This window comes from Pteropus medius, unplaced genomic scaffold (genome assembly GCF_902729225.1).
Source record: "Pteropus medius unplaced genomic scaffold, Ma_sr-lr_union100, whole genome shotgun sequence".
NCBI classification, from domain to species: domain Eukaryota; kingdom Metazoa; phylum Chordata; class Mammalia; order Chiroptera; family Pteropodidae; genus Pteropus; species Pteropus medius.
In genome coordinates this window covers 46,857,545-46,872,619 of record NW_024344378.1, presented here as the reverse complement: position 1 = coordinate 46,872,619, position 15,075 = coordinate 46,857,545, and the positions used below count along the sequence as shown (strand labels likewise).

The window sequence follows — 15,075 nt, the reverse complement described above, 5'->3', positions numbered from 1 at the left end:
AGCTTCCTTGTAGGTAATTAACTGCTTTTCTCTTGCTGCTTTTAAGATTTTCTCTTTGTTTTAACCTTTGGCATTTTAATTATGATATGTCTTGATGTGGGCCTCTTTGGGTTCATCTTGTTTGGGACTCCCTGCCCTTCCTGGACTTGTATATCTATATCCTTCACCAGGTTATGGAAGTTTTCCATCATTATTTCTTGAAATAGATTTTCAATTCCTTGCTCTCTCTGTTCTCCTTCTGCCACCCCTGCGATACGAATGTTGTTGTGCTTGATGTTGTCTTAGAGGCTCCTATAAACTATTTTTATTTTTAAAATTCTTTTTCTTTTTTGCTGTTTTGATTAGGTGTTTTCTGCTACCCTGATTTTGCCTTCTGCTTCATCTAATCAGCTGGTTCTTTCTATTGTATTCTTTATTTTACTTATTATATACTTTATTTTTCTGACTCCTTATTTTTAATGGTTTCTATGCCTTTTTTTAGGCTTACTATCTCTTTGTTGAAGTTCTCACTTAGTTCCTTGAGCATACTTATAACCAGTGTTTCAAACTCTGCATCTGGTAGATTGCTTGCCTCCATTTCATTTAGTTCTTTTTCTGGAGTTTTATTCTGTTCTTTCATTTGGGACATTGTTCATTTGTTGAGCTCTCCCCCTTCCCAGTCTGCAGGCACCATAGCTGAGTCTCCATTAACCTGGCTAACACTGTTTGCTCCACCCTGGTGATTCCCTGAGAACTGTCTCACCTAATTTTTGGACTCATTTAAGACACTTCCAGTGGCTTTTTCATACAAATTACCTGTCTTGACTTGTGTTACAGAGTTTCCTAAAATCTCTCAAAGCTTTACAAATCCAAAACAAGCATCATCTGGTCTCAGCGTGCTCTGTACCTCTTGCTAACCAGCCCCATGCCTGGCACTAGTAGCATCTAACCTCGATTTGAAGATTAGCCTTTTCTAGGCACCTCCAACCCCAGCACAAGTGGCAGTCATCTGCATATCACTTTGTAGGTCATACCAGGTGACCCCAAGGAGGTGCTGACCTTGGCCTGCACCAAAGCCCCTCCCAAGAGGTCCCAGAACCAACACACCAGCTTCAGACCACACCAGAGCACCACCTAACCACTTCTACAAATGACACATTCAAAAGGCTGACTTGGGAGGCACCAGAGCCCTTATAAAGAGAATCCTGCTCTATGGGGATCAGCCCCTGAACAACAGCCCCTTCACTGTTGTCACAGGCAGTCGTCACAGCCAATCAACTTGTGAGTCAATCCCTCCCATTGATGTACCAACAGCAGTCAAGGATCATCTACAACAAGAGGATACCCAAGGGACACACCTGGAGCACATGGCTCAGGTGACTAGGGAGACTGTACCACTGAGCCCCACAGGTCACCTACTGCATAAGGCCACTTTATCAAGACCAGCAGATGTAGCACCTCTACTTAATACATAGAAACAAACACAGGGAGGCAGCCAAAATAAGTAGTTTATACTTTTATTTCAAATCATAACTTTATTGAGATAGAATTCACATACCATTAATTCCACCCATTTAAATATACAATTCAATGACTTTTAGTGTACTTACAGAGTTGTACAGCCATCACCACAATCAATTTATAATATTTTTATTAACTCTGAAAGAAACTCCATGTAGATTAGCAGTCATTCTATATTTTCTCCCAACTATCATGGCAACCTCCCCCATCCCTACTGCCCATCCCTTGGAAACCATTTATCTACTTTTTGTCTGTGTATATTTTCCAACTCTGGATATTTCATATAAATGGAACCACAGAACATGTGTTTCTTTTTTGTGACTGGGTTCTTTGATTTAACAATGTTATTAAGGTTCATTTTATCAGTACTTCATTCTTTATTGCTGAATAATATGTCATAGTATGGATATATCACATTTTGTTTTTTCCTTCATGTGATGGGCATTTGGAAAATTTATTCTTATTTACAGCATAATAATTTATTAAAATGGAAGTCAATTCAAGTAACTCTTATACTCAGAAACTACCAGTGACTCTCCATCACACTCTGAGTAGAAATCAAAGTCCTTACAGTGGCCTACAAGGGCCTACATGTTCTGTACTTTTCCCTCACTTTTTCAGTCCTGCCAAACTGGCCTTCCTGCTGTCCTTCACACTTGCCAGGAACACTGTTGCAGAAAGGCTTTTATACTTGTTGTTCCCTTTGCCTGTAACTTCCTTGCCCCTGATTTCTACACAACTTGTTTTTTCCTTCCCTCAGGTCTTCACTCAAATGTTATCATTTCAGGGAGTAAAGGCTTTCTTTAGTGAAATATACTTTCCCACTTTACCACCCCAACCCCCAACGTAACTCTGTCTGCCTTCCTGTGTTCTCTATGGCACATATCACTAACATATTTATCTTAATTATGTAACTTGTTTATTGTCTTTCTTTCCCCACTAGAGCATTTTGTCTATTTTGTTTAATGCCCTATCCCCAGAATCTGGAAAAGCACCTATTGGATAAGAGGCACTTAGTATCTACGTTGAAAGAATGAATGGATGGGTAACATTGTCTCTGGAGAGGAACTGGGTAGCTGGAAAGCAAAGTTAGAAAGAGATAGTTTATTATATATTGTTTCATATCTCTTAAGCTTTGAATAATCTGAATATATTAACTATTAAATAATATTAAAATCAAATTACAGGCAGAGATATATAATCATATAGAATCTATTAAAGAAAAACTGAATTTTTGAATTTTATAGTAAACTTTAAGGCAGTACAATATACTTCAGCAGAAATCTGAAACTATAAGGAGGAAAAGCTATAACTTAATTCCCTCTAGGTTCTTGTAAGGTTTCCTGAAAATGAAAGGTAGAAGTTTTGGCATAGTAGTTTGACAGTGACAAAATATATTTTCTTACCATAAAGTTCGATATCATCATTGTAATTTAATGCAGTCTTGTAAATTAAAACCTAGATAGGAAGGAAAGAAAAGCTTTTACTTACTTGTACCATTTAAATTTCCAAAACTTTATGCTTTTATAGACTCTACTGGGTGTACCTAAAATGCTAACACTCATTTTTTCCAACTCCTGAGTCAAGCAGCATCTTGTACACAGCAATGGTTTAAAATATGTAAGGGTAAAACCAGAGTTCGAATTAGCCAAAAGTACTACTTAGCTACTCTGAGTAGCTGCTGCTTTGCTTCCTTCCTATCTATACCTATATCCATACCTATAAACTATTCTGTATAGGCTATTATGTATAGGCTTTTTGATGAGAGAATAGCACAGTGCTCAAGGACAATGGGAGAACAGATCCTAGATCCCCCTTACCCAGACTCTTTGTAGGCAGGAAATAAAGAGAACATAAATCTGCAGATAATAAAGTGGTTATGTTTTTCTGATGCAGGGTAAAGGAAATGATTCCTCCAAGGCCACCTCTTACCCGACGGACAGGAGGGGCTCAGAAGGCAAGTGACAAAGCCAAGATCCAACTATAAGGCATAAGGTGTTGAGTGTACTCATTTGAAAATAAGGCATGGATTTTCAATATATTTTTCAAAAGGGGTAGGAAATTGTAGCTTTACATATTTTCCTTTTTGCATCTATTTGTGACCAATGCTTTATGGTGAATAGTATTTAGTGTTTAATCTTTTGCTGCTGGTCTCTGAGCTGGGAAGAAAAGGACAATTTATACCTAAAGTATTATTCAGTGTAAAACCCAATCCAGTTTTCAGACATCTATTCCACATCTTGACCTGTCTGAGGCCTCTGTATCAGACATTTCATATTTTCCTAGGCGGTGAGTGACTATCACATGCAGATCAAGAACATTTCTAGAGCCATTCTGGATGAGTATCACAGGATGTTTGGAAAACAGGTGGCCAAACTGGAGAGTGATGTAGATAGTGAAACCCTGGAGGAGCAGAAGTGCCAGCTCAACTATGAACTTAATTGCTCTGGAAAATACTTTGCTTTCAAAGAACAACTAAAGGTAAATATTTATTTATTTAATTATTCTGTGTGTTTTAGGAAGCATCTTCTCTACATACCCAGTTATTTTTTTTGGCTATGTTTGCCTATGCTCCCATCTTTCTTCCTTGTTGGTGCAGAGAGCTATGTTCTCCCTGATAGACTATTAGGAGAAGCTCCATTCTTGCCAAGCCTTGGAATGGTTCAGTATCCATTTTGAGTGGGAGCTTGTAAGAATCTAATTCTTCACCTGAGGCTAGGTCAGATTTTGGGTCATATTTCATGTTGCTCTAGCAAGCAGAAACTTTGTACCTGGTACAGGTTCCATGACTAATTATCTCTGTCTCCCATTACAAACTTTTCTCTAGGCCATAGAATCACTAAGACTTGAGAAAAATTTACTTAATAGTAATTTCCTAAATAATAATGGCTAACATTTATTGAGTATTTGCTGTATATTAGACAAAATTTCAAATGCTTCATATCTTCACAACAATCCTATGAGGAAGTTACTCCCCATTTTACAGATAGAGAAATGCAACAGTTGGTTAAGTAATTTGCCCAAGGTCACAGAGCTAGTAAAGGTCAAAGGTGGGACTCAAATTCAGGCAATCTGGCTCCAGAACTTGTTCTTTTTTTTTTTTAAAGATTTTTATTAAAATATAGCTAACATACAATATTATATTAGTTTCAGGTGTATACTATAGTTATTCAACATTTATATATCTAAAGAAGTGATCACTATGGTAAGTGTAGCAACCATCTGTCCCTGTACAACACTATCACAATATTATTGACTATATTCCCTATGCTATCCATTACACCCCTATAAGTTATTTATTTTGTAGCTGGAAATTTGAACCTCTTATTTTCCTTCACCTTTTCCCCCCTTTAAAATTTTTTTTGATTACAGTTGACATTCAATATTATTTTATATTAGTTTCAGGTGCAGAACTCACATTATTAAGTGCTTCACTGCACTGCCTCTCTATGCACATTTACTATGTGCCTTGAACTATACTAAACAAATACACAAAGAAAGCACATGGAAGTAATAAAATAAAAAATAATAGATGCTCATAAAGGCAAGAGGCTATTCTCAGTAGGCGGCATAATCACATCTCAGTTTGATTCCTGGTTCTACCATCACTATCTGGATGACCTTAGTCAAGTGACTTTACCTCTCTGAGCCTCAATTCCTTTGCCTAACAATGAGGGGTGATATTAATATTGTCATATGGGGTCATTATGAGAATTAAATAATACAATGCATGGAAAGTGTTTAGTACAAAACCTGGCAATGTTATTTGCTTAGGGGGAAAAAAGGAGGAGCCATCCTAACTATAGCAATATATTATTTGTACAGCATTTTAAGCTTCACTACCTGTTATTTCTCTTTGGCTTCTCAATAATCTTCTGAAGTAAGAAAGTAATACAAGAAGTTCATATCTAATTAACAAATAAGGAAACTGAGGTACCAATACCTCAAAAAATAATTTACGAGGTTGTACAGTGGCAGGATAAGAACCAGAATTTTATTCTCCAGACTCTCAAGTCTGGCCTTTCTCCCTTGAATCATGTGGCCACCATGGGAGACATAATGTGTAAACCTAATGTTAACGTTTTCTTTGGCTTCATGACTCTCTTTACATAGTATGAGTACGGCATTGACCATATTAGTGATGATAGTGACATCAAGAAAATAAATCATACAGTGTATGTTGATTGGGGTAAAATCAGAGAGCCAACAGTTTAGTGGTCACCAAGGGAGAAATCAATCACCTTCTGAAGTTCTGATGAGCCTTCGACCGGAAGCTTAAGGGAGGCCTGTGCTATCAGCATGGGGCTGGACTCTGTTATCATATGCGTGACCTGTGTCTCTTACAGCATGCTGTGGTAAAGATTGTGAGAGAGAAATACTTGAAGACAACATCATTTGAAAGCCAGGAGGAACTTCAGACATTTATTAGTGAGCTCTATGTATTCTTGGTGGATCAGATGCATGTGGCCTTAAACCAGGTAGGTACTCAACTCAGAGCCCTGTAGAGTATCAGCGTTTCCTCTGAGTGATTCCTTCCTTGCTTGCTTCCTTTATTCCTTAATTCTGCAAACATTTATTGAGGTATCTGCTCTGTGCTAGGTGCTGAAAACAGATGATAGGAAACTGCTTAAGTTATAAGACTAATTTTAGGGAAAACGGGGTATATATCTTCAACTTTCTAGAAAAATTAATTTCACAACTGTCATAAATGTGATGGATAAAGAAAATGAAAAACCGGCTATGTAAATCATGGAGCAAAAATTATCATTCTGTTTGTTCTGTGAATGCATGCAGTTTTCAATTTTTTTCTTCAAGATTGACAATAAAAACAAAGAAAAACTATGAATTTTCAGACAGTATACCTGAATGACAATGACATTTGAAAAATGCCTTTTCTATTTGAGGGTGGTTGCTTTCCTCCTCCTTGTCCGTTTATATCTATTATTTGCACAGCTTGCATCTTACCTTTATTTGCTCATTTTAAAATATATGCCATTATGGTTTATTTTAATACAATGGTAAAGTCAGTCTTTTTGTCCCCCTGATAGTCTGTCTCCTCAAAGCCTCTATTCTATTTGTCTCTCCTTCACTGTTTTTCTCCCCTGTTTAATTCTCCCCCTGCTCCCCAACTTCCACCCCTGATCAATGGACGTTGCTGGTTTCTCCTTTAAGAACTGGATCTCTAAAGGCAGGGCATCTCCTCCCACATGCTTGTAGTGTGCACCCAGGGCCTGGTGTCCCCAGGGGGGCCTGGTGTACCCGGGGGCGCCCAGGGCCTGGCTCACCCAGGGGTCCTGGCACACCGAGGGTATGGTCCATGGCTCCACCTGGGGCACGAACCCAGGACCTTCTGCCTGTAAAGCAGACATACTAACCACTACACTATGGAGTCACCTATTCACTGTTTTTTATTCTCTGCCACCATCACTTTTTTCACCTTGTTCAACTTTGCTGAAAGAAGCAGGAGAAGAGTGTTCAGTATCCTAGGATTAAAAGTACAATTCTGCATTGGGCACAGATGATTTGGATTATTTAATCTGGAAAGCAATTGAGTATGAGATGGTAAACCGTTGCCTTTTGTCCCTAAGGAGCCCCTGTCTAGTAGAGGAGACAGGCACAGAATACAAATAACTGCAGTAAAGTAAAGTAAGGGCTGTGATAGAAGTGTGTCAGTGGGGATGCCTAAAGAAAAAGTGATGAACTTCACTCTGAGACCTTTCAGGAAAGATTCACAGAAGAGCTGTGACTTGAGTTGGGCCTTAAAGGCTAAAAAGAAGTTCTCCATGTGCTATTTCAGAGCATTTGAGTTATAGAGAATATCCCAGAGGCTGGACGCTTGGAAGAACATGGCACGTACAGAAACTGCATATAGTTCAGGGGAAGAGGTTGAAGTGGTTGAGGGACAGAGAAGCAGATGAAGCCAGTTCCTGGTGGGGGAGTTGGAGGTGTTGGGGGAGGCTTTGTACAAAAAACACTCTGATAGCAGTATATAAGATGAATTAGAGGTGCTGAAACTGGTGATGTTAACTCGTTATTACATAGTTGAGAGGAAAAGTCAAAGATTCTTAAGTTTAAGGCTCAGTGACTGGGGAGCTGGTAGCGCCATTAGCCAGGACAAGAATTTACTACAACATCAGTAAATTTGGTGGAAGGCAACTGATTTTGAATTAAATTTGGAACATTGGTTCTAGTGTGGTTTTGCTCAAGAGAGAGAGCTGAGCTGGAGATGAGATTTGGGGAGCCATGAGTATATAGATGCTAGTTAAACTATGATCATAGATGAAACTGCCAAGAAAAACTTGAGTAGAGAGAGAAGCGAGCTGGTAGTGAAACCCTAGGAAACACCAACATTTAAAGGATGGATGAGTAAAAGAATTAATGAAAGAGATAAGTGAATTGTTAAAAAGGCAAAAGAGCCAGAATAAGAAAATTTTAAGAAGAAAAAGTAGTCCACATTGTCAAATACTCCTAGGAATTCAAGAAAATGAAAACCTTGAGTGAGAGCAGGGGAACTGGAGAAAGGTGGTTAGAAGGTACAAACTTCCAGTTACAAGATAAATAAGTACTAGGGATGCGATAACAGTGTGATGGCTATAGTTAATACTTCCATATGATATTTATGAATATTTATGTTAAGAGAGTAAATCCTAAGCGTTCTCATCACAAGGAAAAAATTTTTTTCCTTTTTTGCATTCTCTTTTTATTGTATCTATACGAGATGTTAGATGCAAATTAAACTTATTGTGGTAATAATTTCACAATATATATAAGTCAAATCATCATGCTATATACCTTAAACTTATACAGTGATGTATGTTAATTAAATTTCAGTAAAACTGGTGTATCCCGGGGGGAGGAGGGGAAAAAAACAATCTGAAAAGTTTTCATTGGATTTGGTAATAAGGCAGTTATTATTTACCTTTACGTAGCAATTTCATTGGGCTAATGGAGTGGATTTTAATTATAATGAATTGAGGCGTAAATGAGCGATAAGGAAATAGGTGAATATAAATCCAAAAAGTTGGAATATAAAGGGAAGAAGTGGGAAAGTAGTAGCTAGAAATTAGAGATTTTTTTTTAATATAGATAAGACTTTAGCATGTATACAGGTTTGGGAAAAGGAGCCAGCAGACTGGGAGAATGTGAAAATAGAAAGAGGGGATAATTGATGGCAAGCCAAGGGTATACAAGTGGGAAAAGATTAAGAATTTAGATGGAAGGATTAGCCTTGAAATACAGAAGGGTGTGATGCCTCTTCCTCTGAGAACGAAAGGAAAGAGATGCAATGGATGCAGAAATAAACAGTTTAGGTGTGGGGTTCATAAATTGAGGGATTTTTTTGCCTCCTGATTTCTATTTCCTTTTAGAAGTAACATCTTCACTGATAGTAAAGGGGATAAGGATTGAATGAAAAGCTTGAAGAAAGAGAAAAATTTAGTGCATAGCATTATGGAATATGTTGCTGAACAAGGACAAATACATAGATTACTAAGACTATAAAGGCCTTCAGCTACACTGAATGCCAGAAGAGTCTGTGGCAGCTCAGATATCTCTATGTGTATACAGTTTTCCTCAGGACCAGTTAGCAGCTCCTATCTAAGAAATCAGATTGTTGGAGTGTTTTAATTTGGGAGTTTTCAGGACAAGTGCGGGAGAGGGATAAGGATACCTGGGACTTGAGTGTGCTGGTGAGAGAGTAGTATGTGTGAATGATCATGAGGTCCAGGCTTATCCACTTAAGAAATGATAGGCATATTGGAAGTGAAGGAAATTAAGTTAGCAGTTTTAAGGAGACTAAGTGACAAAAGGGCAGAAGGCTTGTAATGTGAGTTCTGGGAGTGGGATATTAGAGGTAGAGTATTTCTGATTTGGGTATGGAAATGTGTTGCTGGAGGGATTTGGAGGTCAAGATCATCGAAATTAAAAAGGACTAAGAACAGAGGCATTAATCAATGATCAGAAGCTTTCTTTAGCCCATCTCAAATTTATCTTTCTTTATTCTTCACATCACTTAGCAACTCTAGTTGTTAAAGTCACTGGTATTATTTTTACTTCTAATTAAAGAATTTTGGGGAGCCTTTCTTGGCCATAGCTTCTGACCTAGAAGATTATTTATTACACCAGACTTCTTTCCTATCTGGATATATAGGACATATTATTTTTCTGGATGTCCTGCTACCTTTCTGGCTATTTCTATAATATCTTCTTTGTATGGTCTATCTCTCTATATAGCCCACTAAAAGTATAGATGTAGCTTCCAAAGCTTTACTCTTAGTCTCATGTTTTCTCACTATTTGAAGACTCTAGCTATTACTTGTCAACCTTTTTCATGTCATGGCACATAAAAAATTTAAATATTTATCCTATACACTAGAGAAAATGAAGGAAGCTATTTGTGGTCAGAGGCAGCTTGCTTAGGGATCCTGAGGATGGAGGACAGATCACTTCCATGAGCTCAGACTGTTGGTATTTAGATAACAGAGCTTCTCTTTCACCCTTGATATTTCTCTCTTGGTTCATTCTCACTCTCTTACTATATTGACAAAACTGTGAGAAACCTCAATATCATGTTAGATCTCATGACTGGTGTCTCACATCTGGTTTATTCTTATAAAACGTCTCTACTTGTAATTGCTTCACTTTGTCTGCCTAACGTTTTGCTGTTTTTCAAGACCATGCCAGATGATGTCCAAAGTGCTGTCTCAACCATTTATACAAGCAGTGAACAGCTTCGGCTCTTTGCATTTGAAGCAGAAGTCAATGAGAACTTTGAAATGGCAGCAGTGTATTATGAAGAGGTAGTTAAACATCTTTTCAGTTGTTGTTGTTTACTATTATTTGTACAAAATGGGTATAATAAGTAGTAGTTTTTGATTATTCAGAATTCAGCCAGACTAGTGAAAGGATAGAAACATAGATCAATAAAACAGAGTCCAAAAATTGGTTAACACAAATAAAGCTATTATATTTTTGACAAAGGTGTATAAGAAATTTCGTGGAGAAAGGACACTCTTCAAAAAATGGTGTTAGAACTGTTGGTCATCATATGCAAAAATTGAACCTTGACCTAAACCTCAAATGTTGTATAAAAATCAATTTAAAATGGATCATAGATCTGAATGTAAAACTATAAAACTTTTAGAAGAAAACAGAGGAGAAAAATCTTCATGACCTGGAATTAGGTAGAGTCCTTAGACATGACACCAAAGTATAATCCATCAAAGAAAAATTTGGTAAATGGAACTTTGTCAAAATTAAAAACATATGTTCTGTGAAAGACACTGTTAGGAGAAAGAAGAGAAAAGGTACAGTAGGAGAAAATATCTGTAAAACATATATCTGACAAAGGATTTGTCCTCTGAATATTAAGAACTCTCAAAACTCAACAATAAAAAAAACACAAAAAAATACAAATGGGTAAAGGATTTGAACACTTTACTAAAAAGGGCATAAGTATGATAAATAAGAACATGGAAAGATGTTCAACATCATTAGCCATTAGGGAATGCAAATTAAAACTGGAATGAGTGGCTACTACACACTTATTAGAATAACTAAAGTGAAAAATGCTGACAATACCAGGTGCTGGTGAGGATACAAAGCAACTAGGACCCTCATATTTTACTGGAGGAAATGCACAGTGATATAGCCACTCTGGAAAATAGTTTCACAGTTTCTTGTGGATTTATCATATGACCCACTCATGGGTATTTACCTTAAATAAATGAAATCTTATATACGTGAATGTTTATAGAAGCTCTATTCATAACTACCCAAACCAAAAGAAACTCAGATGTTCTTCAAAGGGTGAATAGATTAACTATGGTCTATCCATATAATGAAATACTACTCAGCAATAAAAGAAATGAACTACTGATAAACACAATTTGGATGAATCTCCCAGGCATTATACTGAGTGGAAGAAGCCAGTGTCAATGTTTGCATACTGTATGGTTCCATTTATATGACATTCTTGAAAAGACAAAACTATAATGATGGATAACAGATCACTGGTTGCCAGAGGTTATGGGTTGGGAGGAAGAGATGACTATAAAAGGATAGCATGAGAAACTTTTTTGGGATAGTGGAACTGTTCTGTATTTCAATTTTCTTGGTGGTAACATAAAGGTATACATGTGTTAAAATTCATAGAACTGTATACCAAAAGAAAAAAAACCATTAATTTATTACAAATAATTTAAAAAATAAAACCCAAATTCAACAAGTCCAGCAAGCATTTACTGAGTCCTTAAAACGCGTTGTGAATGACAGTTGAGTTCTTTAGTTCTGTTAGTGCCACCTATCACATGCATCATGAGCTGAATAAACATATGAAGAATGGTCTGAACCTTCATTTATATTTAATTATTGAGATGTAATTCACTGGCCATAATATTCACCTATTTAAAGTATACAGTATTTAGTATACTGTATTTACAGAGCTGTACAACTGTCACCACAATCTAATTTTTTAGTAGACTTTTTATATGTGTTGCCAAAGCGAGCACTTAATAGACTTTTTAAAAAGCTGTTTAGATTCACAGCAATACTACAGTCTAAATTTAGAGCATTTGCATCACCCCAGAAAGAAACCCTGTGCCTATTAATCGTCACTCCCCATTCCTTTTTACTTCAGTCTGAGGCGACCACGAATTTACTTTCTTTATATAGATTTGCCTATTGTAGACAGCTTATATAAATGGAATCATGCAATATGAGATCTTTTGTGACTACATTCTTTTATTTAGCATTATGTTGTTAAAGGTCATTCATGTTGTAGCATGTATTAGTACTTTATTCCTTTTAATGGCTGAGTAACATTCCATTGTATAGATATGCCACATTTTGTTTCTTTACTCATTATAGATGGGTGTTTGACTGGTTTACACTTTTGGCCTATTGTGAATAATGCTGCTATGAACATTCATGTAATAGAGTGTGTAAGTTTTGGTATGGACATATGTTTTCAGTTCTCTTGAGTATATACTAAGGAGTGGCATTGCTAGATCTTATGGTAAGTCTATGCTTAATTTTTTGAGGAACTGAGAAGCTTTTTCCCAAAAGGCTGTACTAACATTCCCACTAGCAATGGATGAGGGTTCCATTTTTCTCCATATTCTAGATAATGCTAGTTATCATCCACCTTTTAAAAAAATGATTATAGCCATTCTAATGGGTGGAAGTGGTATCTCATTGTGGTTTTATTTTGCATTTTTCTAATGCCTAGTGATTTTGAACATCTTTTCATATTTATAATTTTTCAAGAGGAAAATATGTTCCAATTTCTAAATTAATTGACAGGGGACTATTTAAACTACAACAAGTTCAAAACATCAGTCTATATAATAAATAAATTGTTATGCCCCTTTGTGAATGGCTTATTTCACTTAGCATGTATCCTTAAGGTTCATCTATGTTGTAGCATATGTCAGAATTTTCTTCCTTTTTAAGGCTAATGTTCCATTGTATGTATATACCACATTCATCTGTCAATGGGCACTTGGGTGCTTGTACCTTTTAGCTGTTATGAATAATTCTACTATGAACATGGATGTACAAATATCTCTTTGAAACTCTGCTTTCGGTTCTTATGGTTATATACAGAAGTGGGATTGCTGTATCATATGGTAATTCTATTTTTAAATTTTTTGAGGAACCACCTTCCTCTTTTCCAAAGTGGCTGCACCATTTTATATACTCACATTGTACAAGAGTTCTAATTTCTTCATATCCTCATAAACAGTTGTTATTTTCTGTTTTGTTGATAGTGGCAACCCTAATGGGTGGGAGGTGGCATTTCATTATGGTTTGATTCCTTGATGATTAGTGATGTTGAGTCTCTTCCTGTGCTTTTTGGCTATTTGTAGATCTTTGGGAAAATATCTATTCAAGTTCTTTGCCCATTTTTGAGTTAAGTTGTTTAATATTTTGTTGTTGAGTTTTAGGAATTCTTTTTATACAGTATTCTGAATATTAACCCCTTACCAGGTAGATGGTTTACAAATATTTTCTCCCATTTATCCCCAAACAACTGTGAGTAACATTTTACTCTGTTGATAGTTTTTTAAATAATATTTTTTATTTTTCAATTATAGTTGGCATACAATATTATATTAGTTTCAGGTGTACAACATAGTCATCAGACATCTGTATAACTCACAAAGTGATCACCCCAATAAATCTAGTACCCATCTGGCACCATACATAATTATTACAATATTATTAACTATATTCCTTATGCTACACTTTATATTTTCATGACTATTTTGTAACTACCATTTTGTACTTATTTAATCCCTTCCCCCTTTTTAGCATACCCTCCAGTCTCACTCCCATCTAATAACCCTCAAAATGTTGTCTGCATCTATGAGTTTGTTTTATTTTGTTTGTTTTGTTCTTTAGATTCCACGTGTATATGAAATCATATGGCATTTATCTTTCTCTATTCCATTCAGCAAATACCTTCTAGGTCCATCATGAAATATCTTTTTTTTATCCCTTTCAGTCTGTGTGTATCTTTTAATATGAAGTGAGTCTCTTGTAGGCAGCATATATGTAAGGGTCTTATTTTCTTATTCATTCAGCCACCCTATCTTCTGATTCTTTTTCATTTGAAGTACTTGTTGATAAATATGTAGTTATTGCCAGTCTTTATTCATATTTTTTATATATATATATTTTTTCTTTTTCTTAGGAAGTCCATCCAACATTTCCTGTAATACTGGCTTGGTGGTGATGAACCCCTTTGGCTTCTTCTTGTCTGAGAAGCTCTTTGTCTATCCTTCAATTCTAAATGATATCTTTGCTGGATAAAGTAATCTTGGCTGTAGGTCCTGGGTTTTCATCACTTTAAAAATTTTGTGCCAAGCCCTTCTGGCCTGCAAATTTTCTGTTGAGAAATCAACTGAAAGTCTTAGTTCTCTTTCTGGTACCCCTATGATGCAAATGTTGTTGTGCTTGATGTTATCCCAGAGGCCCCTTAAAAGCTATTTTCATTTTTTTAAGATTCTTTTTTTTCTTGTTGCTGTTCTGATTAGGTGTCCTCCACCACCTTATCTTGTAAATCATTGATTCAATCCTCTGCTTCATCCAATCTGTTGATTCCCTCTAATGTACTCTTCATCTCAGATATTGTATTCTTCATTTCTGACTGGTTCCCTTTTATGTTTTCCATCTCCATTTTTATGTTTTCTATCTCTTTGTTAAAGTTCTCCCTGAGTTCATCTACTCTTGCCCTAAGTACATTGAGCATCCTTATAACCAGTATTTTGAACTCAGCTTCTGGTAGATTGCTTATCTCCACTTTGTTTAGCTCTTTTTCTGGAGCTTTGTTCTGTTCTTTCATGTGGGACATGTTTCTTTGCCTCCTCATTTTGGCTGTCTCCTTGTGCTTGTTTCTATCTATTAGGTAGGGCTCCGAAGTCTCCTGGTCTTAGTAGAGTGGTTTTATATAGTAGCTGTCTTGTGGGGCCCAGCAAGGTGCTCAAGGTATGTCTCTTGTGTAAGTCACGTGTGCCTCCCTGGTATAGTTGAGCCTTGGTTGTTATTTGCACTTCGATGGGAGGGATTGACTCT

General features: G+C 36.4%; 1 protein-coding gene across 1 annotated transcript in view; it reads left to right on the top strand.

Moving 5' to 3' along the window:
* The window catches only part of CFAP70 (cilia and flagella associated protein 70), a 79,872-nt gene that overhangs the window by 37,925 nt on the left and 26,872 nt on the right, over window positions 1-15,075 (top strand). The window contains 4 exon segments of the mRNA XM_039872094.1: window positions 3,397-3,457; window positions 3,787-3,981; window positions 5,847-5,978; window positions 10,173-10,298. Coding sequence (XP_039728028.1) covers window positions 3,397-3,457; window positions 3,787-3,981; window positions 5,847-5,978; window positions 10,173-10,298 — 514 coding nt within the window.